A 12191-nucleotide genomic window follows, 5' to 3' on the forward strand; every position below is an offset into this window, starting at 1 on the left:
ACCAGAACTATAAATCATTTCAACTGGACTCCGATTTCCTTAAGGACAACAGGTTCAATTATTTGGTGAAATGTTTCAGCTTTTGGGATAGGATTTAAATTGATTTCCAGAGTATTTGTAGTAATTTCCATTGGTATCAGTTGCTTTTTAGAGGGTCCTTTCATAGCAGTAGAGCTGGTAAGAGATATGGAAGTGCTGTACTGAAAACAAAATTTTGCTGATCTGCCTAGAGCTTCTAAAGCAGGGTGTTCATTTCATTTTAATTTGCATTTTTATCTTCAGTGAAGAGAAATATGGATCTGTATTATTAACCATGTCATCTATGACTTGTCTGCATATGTTTTAATCTATTCTCATATTCGATTTCTGCTACTCTCCTTATTTATCTGTGTTAGCCGTTTATTCCTTTGTAGTTATTTTTTCTCATTGCCTTTATGCACAGAAGGGTTTTTTTTTCTAATTACAAAACAGAAGAGATTACACTTATTCATTTTTAAAATGTTTTAATGCTTTTTAAAATTTAATACAACCTGGTATGTTTACTGTGTGGGTCGTTAGTTTGCCCAATTAATCAATGTTGCTAGCATATTTTTGCACTACTGAATATCTCATATTCCTTTCATTCACTCACTCCCCCACTGAGAATAACACTAGCTTCATCATATCTATGTTCATGTAAGTTATAGTTTCATTATAGATAATTTGTGGTAAACACTGTAAGTCTGTGTCGCCCTCATATATTATATATTTGTGTAGAGTTGGTCTGCTGCCACTCTATTCTATCCCATGGATGCTACGTGCAATGGCACTTTAGAAATTATAGGCTCCTGGTTTACTTAATATGCAGCATGTCGGTGGTATACCGCCCCCCCTTCATATTTTACACCATCTCATTTCATGTTTTTCATCCAGATGAATTGTAGAATTGTCCAGCTTCAAAGTTTCTCACCTGGGATATTGATACTTTGGGAAGAATTTACCGAATGACCTAGTTCAATCTTCCCACGCAGGAGCAGTCCACAGTTTTTTTGCTATTTTTTTGTGACCAAGGTTGGACTAGCGGCAGCCTGATAGAGGAAGGGGCTATTTGTCTTAACTGTGTGCAGTGGCAGAGTTCATCGTGGCAAGGAAGACACGATAACAGGAACATGAAATGGCTGGCCGCGCTGTGATCACAGGCAGGAAGTCAAGTTGACGAGGAGTGGGCCAGCACCGTAGCCGTATCTCAAGGCCTGCCCTACTGACCCACTTCATCTCATAGTGCTCCCCCCTCCCAGTGGCTCTGCAACCTTCTAAAGTAGTGGCCCCTAGCTGCACCAAGAGTTCAGATGCGTGAGCCAATGGGGGATACTTCATAAGCAAAATACACCACACCCCGCCTCGGGTCACATTTCTTTTACTTATCCACTAATATCTGTAGTTTTCTCTACCATCTCTATTTGTACATTTAAGAGCCTAATCATATGTGCTTTTCTGTCTGTCTTATGAATGGCCTTTTCCTCTTGTGTTTATAAGCGAATGTCAGAATGTCATTGTGACATGTGAAGGATATACAGTCACTTTCAGTTTCTACCCATAAGCCTTCCTGACCTTTGCCATTAATCCATTGAGCCTTGGGTGCTTTAGAAAAAGTGATTCATTTAATCATAATGAATTGCGAACAGAAATATTCCTTCTCCTTTTTAAATAACCGAGTATCTCCCTATGCTTTCTAATGAATGAAACGCAGAATTGAGGACACTGTTAGATAATATCAAACTAGTAGATAGACATACAACTCGATAACGCTTGTAGAAATTTTCACTTAGATTGTTTTTACATGCGCTTTTGGCTGTTGGTGAAATGGTCATGGAAAGTTTCTATTATGTAAAGAAATTGTTCGAATTCGCCCTTGTTCGAATTAATGAAGAGAGATTTTCAAACCCAGTGTAGGAGACAGATTTCAACAGACGCTTTCATACCATCATCTACCAAATCAATACACTTTTTATTCTATTATCCAATGCTACAGATGTGTTAAATTAATATTTGTCATTGTCATATATTTGAGAATATCCTAATTACTTGGAGTATTTAAAACTTGTACTGAATTGAATTTTGTAGTGTTTTGAAGACCTACATTTCACGCTGTATTTTTCAGGGTTTTTTTGTTTTGTTTTGTTTTGTTTTGTTTTTTGTAGATTTTTGTTAGGTTTCAGTTTTAGACTTAAAAATTGACTTTTCTTTCCTCGATAAAGATTTTAATAGGAATCGTTTGTTCCTTGACAACTTACAAAAAGATAGCAGTGAATTACTTGGCTCTAAATCCTTCCTTGGAAACAGTGTTTTAAGGTTTGATTCAGGTTATACTGTTTTAAATAACTTAATTTTGCCCTTACAATACCATTTTATTTATATTATTAAACTTTATCATAGAGTTTGGGGTAGAATTTCTTTAAAGTTTTAAGTACTTTCTGTGACTCTCACTATCGAATTATCATTATCTTGATTATTCTTAAATCTGTCTTAACCAACTTTCATTCGCTGTGACAAAATGCCTGGGTAGGGGGGAAATTTCCAGACAGGAAAGCCTCATGCTGGTTCATAATCTCAGAGGTATCAGCCATTGTTAAGGGACTCGATTGTGTCTGGGACCTGAGTGGGAGAGAGAGAAGGACAGAGGACACATGGTGGAGCAAAGTTGCTCATGTTCTGTAGGCCAGGATGCAAAAGAGAGTGGACAAGCAGGGGGTGGAGGAGAGGAGCGGGGTGGGGGAGCTGTGCTTGAGAAAGGGAATGATGGGGAGAGAGAGAGAACCCAGGACAAAATATACCCTTCAAGTATATGGTCCTACTAACTATGGCTGCGTTTTCACTAACTGTGACTAGTTCTCACCAAATTTCTACCTCCTCACAATAGCTCATTATACTGTGAGCCTATCAGCAGGGTAATTTGTTGATTAGGTTAATGCCCTGGCTATCTATGCACCTCATGAAGGTGCTCCCTCTGGGCTGCACCAGAGACCACGCCCACGGGAGACCACGCCCACAGGAGACCACGTCCCCCACAGCTGAGCTTTTGGACATTACAGGTCCAAATTGCAAGACTGTTGTTTTTTCTTGTTTGTGCTTTAAATGCATTATTTTGTTTTGCCTTGTTTTGTTGGTTAACAACAAAATAGCTCTTGGATTTTTAGTTCTGTATTGTTTTTTATTTTCTCATTTTTTAAGGCTTGTTTTTTCCTTAGATCTGTTTTGAGTTGACTTCGAGGTTCATGTACGTTTCTCTATAAGACCAGAAGTGCACCAGCAACTTTGACCTCATTTCTTCTTTGACCTAATAATTTTCAAAACAGTGAGTTTTACTTATTGAGATAGCCGGTCATATTTTGCTTTCATTTTCTTTCCCATGTTTCTTTTAATGGTTCATAAACATATATTTGGCTTCCCTTTGGATCCAGTAGACTTTAATAAGTTTATTTTTTTGTATACAGGGGAGGGGTTCAGTTAAACACTGTCACAGATGTCTATTTTGATAGTTGTGACTAGACGGCCTAGCCTCTGACTCCTGCTTTGGGGAAATTGCTTCAGTGTTCATATGCTATGCTCCTGTTTCTGTTATAAACGCGCAATTATTGCTAAAGCAGTCTCATCCAATTATGTTACTCAAATTCTCTTTGTTCTTGAGCCTTTTTGGCATAGCTGTCTTCTCAAAGGATCTGAGATCGTGCTTCCTCTGATCTTATATTTTCTGTCAATGTCTGAGTTCCTCCTTTTTTCTCAGTTTTGAAGCAGTGTTTGAAAGTACCCTTGACTATTGTCAAAACGAATTAAGATCCTGCTCTATAGTTTAAAGCTATTTCTTAGAGTCCTCATTTCCAAATTAAATGTATTTCTTAAAGAGGATTTTCTCAGTACCTGGTACTTCAGTAGTAAATACAGGGGACTTTCACGCGGCTGACTGAATTAGAAATAGATGAGTTACAGCATGAGGACTTGAAGCTTAAAGGAAAGCTGACATCCCATGACAGACACATCTAGCAATTCTATCCAGTTGGGGGGGTGTCGTGTACGCGCCATAGTGCACATGTGCAGGCGGAGGACAGCAACCTGTGGGAAGGAGCGAGTGGATCCCAGGGAATCAAACTCAAGTCATCAACTTTGGTGGCTGGTTTCTATCACTGGGATGAAACACCATGAACAAAAGCAAACCGGGGAGAAAAGGGTCAGGCCTACACTTCCACAATGTAGTCCATCGTTGAAGGAAGGGTCCCGGAGGCGAAAGTGGAAGCGGAAGCTGTGGAGGCTGCTGCTGACTGGCTTAGTTCCCAATCTGAACTCAAGACCATCAGCCCAGGGCCAGAAATGGCACCACCCACAATGGGCGGGGCCCTCCATCAATCACTAAGAAAATACCCTACAGCTGAATCTTACAGCTGCATTTCCTCAACTGAGGTTCTTGCCTTTCAGAAGACTCTAGCTTGTGTCAAGTTGGTGTAAAATTAGCCAGGACAGTGGCAAATGCCTCTCCCTGCTGAGCCACATTACTGACGTCACTAATAACTCCAAATAGGAAATATTTTATGATCAAATATTCTAATGTACACAATGTTTAATTTATTTAGTTTTAATTTATGCATATATGTTGTGGCAAAGTATATGTACTTGTGAATGAAGGTGCCCAAAAGGGTCCAGAAAAGGCCATTGAGTCTCCAGGAGTTGATGTTACAGGCAGTAGTGAGCCACCCTGTGCCGGTGCTGGGAACCAAACTTAGGTCCTTTTTAAGAGTGTCAAACCCTGAACCATCTCTCCTGTCCCAGTGCACATACTATTATATATTATAATAGTATTATGTAGACTATTATATAGACTTCTGAGTTATGTCAGAAGTCTTTGACAGTACTAAAATACATGATATAACTGATTTGATCTTAAAATAGCAAAAAAATCTTGTTTTTCTTATCAGAGTTCGAGAGAAGTTCAACTTTATGAGGACAAGATACAGAGAAAGTACACATTTTTCTCCTGTAAACTAACAAGCGTATTACCAACCATTTCTTATTTGAAAGCAAGCTAGAGTGGTTTGTTGATATTTGCTTCTTAAAGTACTTACATCCAGAGGGTCCCATTCTTTCAGGTTTATCAATAGCAGCTAACCCAGGAAGATAGACACATTTCCCTATTGAATATTTTTACCAAAAACTGAAGCAAGGGAGAGGGCCTACTTTGCACATCACTAACCCAAGGACGCACTGAATGCACAAGACTCAGCCAGTTGCTAACAAGGACCACGCTTTTAGTAGGACTAGCGTAAGTTGCCTTTCCTTACCAACTTTTGAGTCCCAGTGATTCTACACCAGGCACAATACAAAAACCACCTTGCTGTCTCTTGGGATCTTTGTAGCACCACTATGGGCATACTGCTGTATTTGCGAGCTCTCCTCTCCTCCCCCCTCTCTCTCCCTCTTCCCACCACCTCTGCCTCATACTTTCTAATCAAGTGTGGTCATTCTTTTGGGACTGGGTGGGGAAATGCTAGGGTGGTTACTGGTGCTTAGAGCTGACAACAATTCTGGTGTCTTCAGAAATAATTTCTCTATCATGGTAGCACTATGGTGAAGACTTGAGGTGATTGGGGCTTGTGGTGACATTCCAATCCAAAATATTTTCAGAGGTGCTATCTGCTGATGGCTGGACAGACACAGAGGCAGGTGGGCTTTTGGTGGTTAAGATCAGATTTTGACATAATTCATCCTGGGATATTTATGTCCTAAAAGTCAAGCAGCTGGGGATCGGGGAAGGGAGGAACCCAGTAGCTTTGCATATTTATCATTTGTAACTTAACCTCCTAAGTCAACGTTCCAGAGCCCCAGAAATGGTCACTCCCGAGCTCGGTTGATAGGTCAATGGAGATCATACGTATCAGAATAAACTTTGTAAAGGAGGATTCGTGAGTTTGAAGAAAAGTGGTACTTGAATTGGGCTCATAAAGTTGGGAGGGAAATATGAAATGTACCATAACAGAAGGAATAGTGTCTATACAGGGCACTTAATGAGGAAAAGCAAGGAAGCCAGGATAGGGGACAGAATGTAAGCAGAGAGTTGAGAAAGGCTGATAGACCTAACCCTGGAAAGCTCTGAGTGTCAGCCACAGCTCTGACTGTACCTCCTTCTGGAACAGAAGACTCAGATGCTCTCCAGTCTGGATGCTCCCCCTACATATGTGTCTCACTAGGTGATGGTGATCATGTGTAGGGCTTCTCTGGAAACCATTCAGATGGGCTAGTCATGGCAGGGTGTCTCCACTCAGATACCCTCGGTAAGGATAATTCCCTTATGAAAGTTTCTATAACATACTCAATTCCATATTTTTTTAAAAATATAATAACACCTTTATCGTGCAAACATTAGGACATATTTTAAAACATATGATGATCTATCAAAACATCTGAAGATTTGTTAAGCGTTTACATAACATGAACTAATTGCTAGCGTGTGCCAAGTTCTCTGAAGTATTCTCTTAGCACCTGAAAATAATGTTTGGTGTTTCTTCAGATTTATTCTCGCTTCTGCTGACATCTGCTGTGGGCCTCACTGTTTTCATTCTGTTTTCTGATTTTCAAGATATATACCGTAGAATGGAGGTAAGTGTTGCACGTGTGCATCTGTCATGACTCAGACGTGCCAAGGCTACGCTTGGACTGCAGTCTGTAAGTCTACCGCAACTCTATGCTCTCTAACCCACAAAACACCATGGACTTTTATTTTTTAGAAAATATTTCTCCATCCCACATATACTTCCAAATTAATGGTGTTGTCCTTTTTAGCATGTTTATACTGTTCACACCTAAAATTTTGTTTAAGGCCAGGGAAAAGACACAGTGGGTAAATGTGCCTGTTACTACACAGTGGGTAAATGTGCCTGTTCCCAAGCCTGATGATCAGAGTTCAGTCCCTGGGACCTTTATGGTAGAAGGAGAGGGGTAACTCCCATAAATTGTCCTGTGACATCTACATGTGTTTTGTGGAATGTATGCCTCTGCAAAACACACACACACACACACACACACACACACACACACACACACACCAGTAAAAAAAAATCCTTTTAAATGTAATCACAAAAGAAATGGGTTGGGCAAGTCTTATTAATACCAGGAATTGCCCACAGTGAGTCTTATCTGAGTGGCCATCGTTTGGTCACACTAGTTTGAATGTAAGTTCATTAGGAAGTTTTTGAAGCTATCCTTGGGCAAGTCTTGTGGGAAATGTCTAGAAAGGAAAGGAGTATCTTGCTGTAAGCCTACAACTCTGAGTTGAAGATTAGCCATTCTTCACTGAGATGTAATTTGGCTTCAACCCATGCTTGAAGGGTATTAAAAAAATATAGCTTAAAAAACAGAGTAAGGAATTCTTATTGTTACTGTGACTTACACAAGGACCTTTTGGAAGGGACATGGGTTGGTGAGGGTCTAGGTCCTGTCAGTTGAGATCTAGCCAGGCCAGGCTGTTTCTAATGGGCAGAACTTCCTCGGCATCAGGAGAAAGGCTAGAGGGCTTTTTGAATTTCAAAGAGTGTCTTTGTTCCTGGCAATGTAGAGAACATGGGGTGGCAGGGATGAAAATCAAAGAAGGCTTGCGTTACTGAGCAGGTAGAGGAGTCTTTAAAACAGAGGTAGGTGCTGTGCAACGGAGTGTGAAGAACAGAGAAGACTAGAGGAGGCAGGCGCCATCCAAGGCAGCCAACAAGCTTTGTACTTCCTGCCAAAATAACAGGGGGAAACACTCAATGATCTTTGGAAGGACATTTCAAACAGATTAATTAAACAAGGGCAGGAAAGCAAGGGAATGGAGAGATGGTTAGGAAATGAAAACTCTGACGTCTATACATAGCTTCAGAACGTGCTTGGTTGAGGAACAGAAGCGCTAAGCATGATGCTGGGCTGAGTAGTTCAGAAGTGAAGAAAGTCTACTGTACAGGTGAATAATTCCAAACTGTGAGCATTCCCAAGCTGGAGATAGAGAAGTGCTTTCCTCACTAAGGTGGCAGTGGCACTGAGATCTAAGTGGACCAGAGTATGACCCAATTTCTCCAAAGCCAATATGTGCCTGTCAAAGCCCAGATAGAGGAGGCTGTCTCTGCTCAGGGCAAACAGAAGACCACGTAGTGCCTTGAAACAGCCCATCCTAGGACATGGATGAGTATTTCAGGCCAGAGCAGTGGTTCCTAATCTTAATGCTTCAACCCTTTAATACAGTTTCTAACATTGTGGTGACCCACAAGCTTAAAATTATTTTGTTGCTACTTCATACCTGTAATTTTGCTACTATTATCTGACATTCAGGAAATCTGATATGTATCCCAAAAGGGTTGTGACCCACAGGTTGAGAACCACTGAGTCAGACACTGCGGGTTGGAGGTTGCTGTGCTTATAAACTTCAGATTCCTACACCTTCAATCAAACTTTCTGTAGGGTAGAAATGGAGCTGTATAGCTCTCCAGTCACTGTGGGTGTAGCTCTCACATCTAGCAAACAGACATGCTTAGTGGTATGTGTGTGACCCTTATAGTCTTTGTACAGGTTGTTAGACTTGCATGGAGATGTTTGAGGCTAATAACATTTGTTCAAAACATCATTCTTAGTAAAACAACCTTTGTCTTTTGCCATGACCTATGGTTTTTTTTACCCAGAAGTTAATTTTGCTGGAGGAAAAAAAAAGCAATGGATTCCAAGTAGGTTTTTCTTTAGGACAGGAGGAATCTGTAAGAATTGCAGAAGAATGGTTCAATTTTATATCCTTTTCCCTGTGTTTCCAAGTATGAGTGAAGAAGGTCATGTTGAGTTCCAAATGTCCTCTGCTGTACTCTCATGGTGTTCTATTAACACACCTAACAATTACCATCCGCCCATCAGGCTACCAGAGGCAGCACAGGCCAGGAAGGGTCCATTTGAATTTAGATTCTGGCTTTGAGTCAGTCCATGGATAAGGCAGGCCAACCTTCAGCTTTCCTAAGAGCAAAGTAGAGAAATCAGTGCCTATCCTCCAACCTCCGGATTATTGTAAATATAGAAATTCTAAAAAAAATAACAAATGGGAACTTTTTTCAAAATGTAAAGCGTGCAACCTATAATGATGCTAGTTGTTTTTTCAACAGTTCATCCCAACCACAACATCATGGAGAATTTCAATTCTGGTGGCAGCCTTTGTCCAGTTCTGTGTGGCATTCTTTGTAGAGGTAAAGTATATGGCTCCTATAATTTTCTTTAAGTAGATATGTAAATTCAGGCTCTCATTTTCAACCTACAATCACTGTTTACAGCAACTACTTCATTCCCCAAAAAAGGATTAGTAAGACTTTCTTGAAAACTGGGCATGATCTTATTGAGAGAAGTTCTTCAGAGAATGACTTAAAATTCTTTGAAGGCTGTTGAGAAACATTCCTGGTATCTTTCTCCATACAAAGCGAAACACCAATTGAGCTCCAGTGCTTGTCACAAGAAGCATTGTATTTGATCCCTACTGTTTTCAATACTCTAGAAGTGAGGTCAGGTGGCCCTGCATTTCTGACACACAAGGAGACCTTTAGACAGAGTGAAGGTGTCTTCAAGAGGCCTCCTCTAATTGGGAGAGAATGGAAGCCACTTTTATTGTCATCAACTGTGAGCCTTGAAGACCTTCTTATGAGTGTTACTCCTCTATTGAGTGCTATTATTAAATAGCTCACCCACACAGAAAAAAGGCTTGGATGGTGTTTTATAAAGGAATTAAAAAATGACTCTTGAAGTATAAGCAAGTCTTCTGGGAGAATGGACCAATCAAATTAAGTAGGGGTGTGTGTGTGTGTGTGTGTGTGTGTGTGTGTATGTGTGTGTGTGTGTGAGAGAGAGAATTTCTTATATTCTTTAAATCAGGAATTCCACCTTTATCTCAAATTTTAAAAATATCACAAAATGAGACAGAAAAATTTTAGTCCTACTTGTATGAAGAGATTCATGACAGCATCATGTACAGCAGCAAAATACGATTCAAACGTTGTACTTCAATGCTTACGCTGCAATTTGAAGAAATGCCATATTCTTTAAAGATAATAAGATGACTATAGCTTTATGTCAACTACAATAAGCTTTCTTACAAGATGCAATTACTCAAAAGTTGTAGCTGACAGAACGTCTAGCAATAAACAAAGGGAAATACAAAGTGGAATCAGATCAATTCTACTGTTGTTTGTAAAAATTGCATGCGGAAAGAATAAAAGGGAACTCAAAAGCATGGGAAAGAAAACAATTTTGAGAAACTAGAGAGACGTGGTGATTATGAGTGTTTGCTGCTCTGTCAGGGGCCTGATGTTAGTATCCAGCACCCATGTTGGACAACCTCCAACTCCTCTGATATCTTCTGGCCTTTGCAGATACTTGAATAAACACATACCCCTCCCCCCCACATGTGCATACATCAAAATAAATTTTAAGAATGTGTTTGATTGCTTCACACTACTCATTCAAGCAACAATCTTTGGCACTTTGTATGTGATGTGGTGGGACTCAGTTTATAGTTTGTTTCCCCTCCCCTCCCCCACCCCATGTCTCCCCATTCCTTCTTTTGTTTTATTTTCTTGATATGTGGTGTGTTAAAGTTAGTTTGAGTCTTCTAGTGAAAGAACTGTAAGTGAATCCCTAGCCAGGATTTCACCAGGAAATTGGAAGAAGTGAAAGGCCTCGAGTTTTTAGCAGGTGTGTGTGTGCCTAGAAACATCTAAGCTTCTAGGAAAAATAGCAGTGGAGGCAGCAACCTTGAGCTCGGTAGAGGAAGCTCAGGGTCCTAGGCTTCCAGGGCTAGGTGGCTGGAAGGGGCTTACTTGCATAAGTACAATAGTTTCACTATCATCTTCCTCGATTTTTCAGGATGCCATCCTTCAAAATAGAGAGCTCTGGCTGTTTATAAAGAAAGAATTTGGATTCTACTCGAAAAGTCAGTATAGGATCTTGCAGAGAAAGCTGGCAGAAGACTCGACGTGGCCTCCCACGAACAGGACAGATTATGCAGTCAATGGCAAAAATGGACTCTACATCAACAGAGCCTATGAAAGCCCTGAACAGGTCCCGAAAGGGAAGCTCAAACTGGGAGGGCAAGCTTCAGAACAGCATTTTTGGACCAGACTGTAACCTGAATTGCAGTCACGCCTGATCCACAACATCACCCTTTGTCCCCAAACTAAACATTGTGGAAAGGAGGAAACTGCATACATATCCTTCTCTTCTCTCTCTGTCGAAGTATCCAATGCACTTCAACATAGCGACCCTTGCAGCAAAGAACTTAACATTCATTCTACCCTTCACTAGCTCCAGAGAAACCTGCATGTCTCAGATCACCTTTGTAATAACCCGTATTCATATTGTATTGTTCTAAATGGACAGCTCTCATGCAACAAGATTAGATGTATGGACATCGGATGAGAAGAAAAACTGAGAAAGCACTTGGTGTTTGAAAGTTATAGTAATGTATTAATCGATGTAAGTTTCTTTAGTCTTACATTAATTTGCGGAGCACATTCATGTACATACATTGGCCAGGATTATAAGATTCCTCCTGGTTTGCATCTTTGGTGTGACTTAAGTGGAGAAATAAGATGAATTATTCCACCCTAGGTACACAGGAAGCCAGAGTGGTGTGGAAGTTGAGAACAGTAGAGATCGGTGCTAATCTTTTATAATCACGGCATGGGTGTTGCTAGGGTGTAAGCAAAATACACCAACTTGGTACATTTCAAAAGTATAGTGTATGGGTCTGGGGAGCCTAACAGTGCAGAGTAGACCAGAATAATGAAATAAACTTTTCAAATGTGTTTTTTCACTTTATAAAGTGTGTCACATTCATATTATTATCAATGCACAAAAATTCAAATTCTAAGAACTTCCCTGAACTCATCATTCATTGGTCATCTTAAAAACAAAATTCTTTAGAAAGGACCTATGATGGTTTTGCCCACATTATGAGAATCTCCAAGCTACTAGGCAACCTAATCCCATCATTTTAATGACTCAAATCATCAAAGGTGTTTACCAAAGACAAGAACAGGATGCATCCTTCACAATGCATTCTGTACACGAGCCTTTAGTGTGTGTCATGCTTGCTGCGAGCTTGAGAGGAAATACTTCTGGTGAACACTTGAACTCCTAGGTTAACTTCTTTGAAGTGCTAAATCTAATGT

At 40.2% G+C, this 12191-nt stretch overlaps 1 protein-coding gene across 1 annotated transcript in view; it reads left to right on the forward strand.

Moving 5' to 3' along the window:
* Atp13a5 (ATPase 13A5) overlaps positions 1–11838 on the forward strand; it is a 139620-nt gene extending 127782 nt beyond the window's left edge. The window contains 3 exon segments of the mRNA NM_001191657.1: positions 6536–6624; positions 9138–9218; positions 10885–11838. Coding sequence (NP_001178586.1) covers positions 6536–6624; positions 9138–9218; positions 10885–11145 — 431 coding nt within the window. The 3' untranslated portion in view covers positions 11146–11838.
* The last annotated feature ends 353 nt before the right edge of the window (positions 11839–12191 follow it).

Source organism: Rattus norvegicus, chromosome 11 (assembly GCF_021556685.1).
Source record: "Rattus norvegicus strain SHRSP/BbbUtx chromosome 11, alternate assembly SHRSP_T2T, whole genome shotgun sequence".
Classification (NCBI taxonomy): domain Eukaryota; kingdom Metazoa; phylum Chordata; class Mammalia; order Rodentia; family Muridae; genus Rattus; species Rattus norvegicus.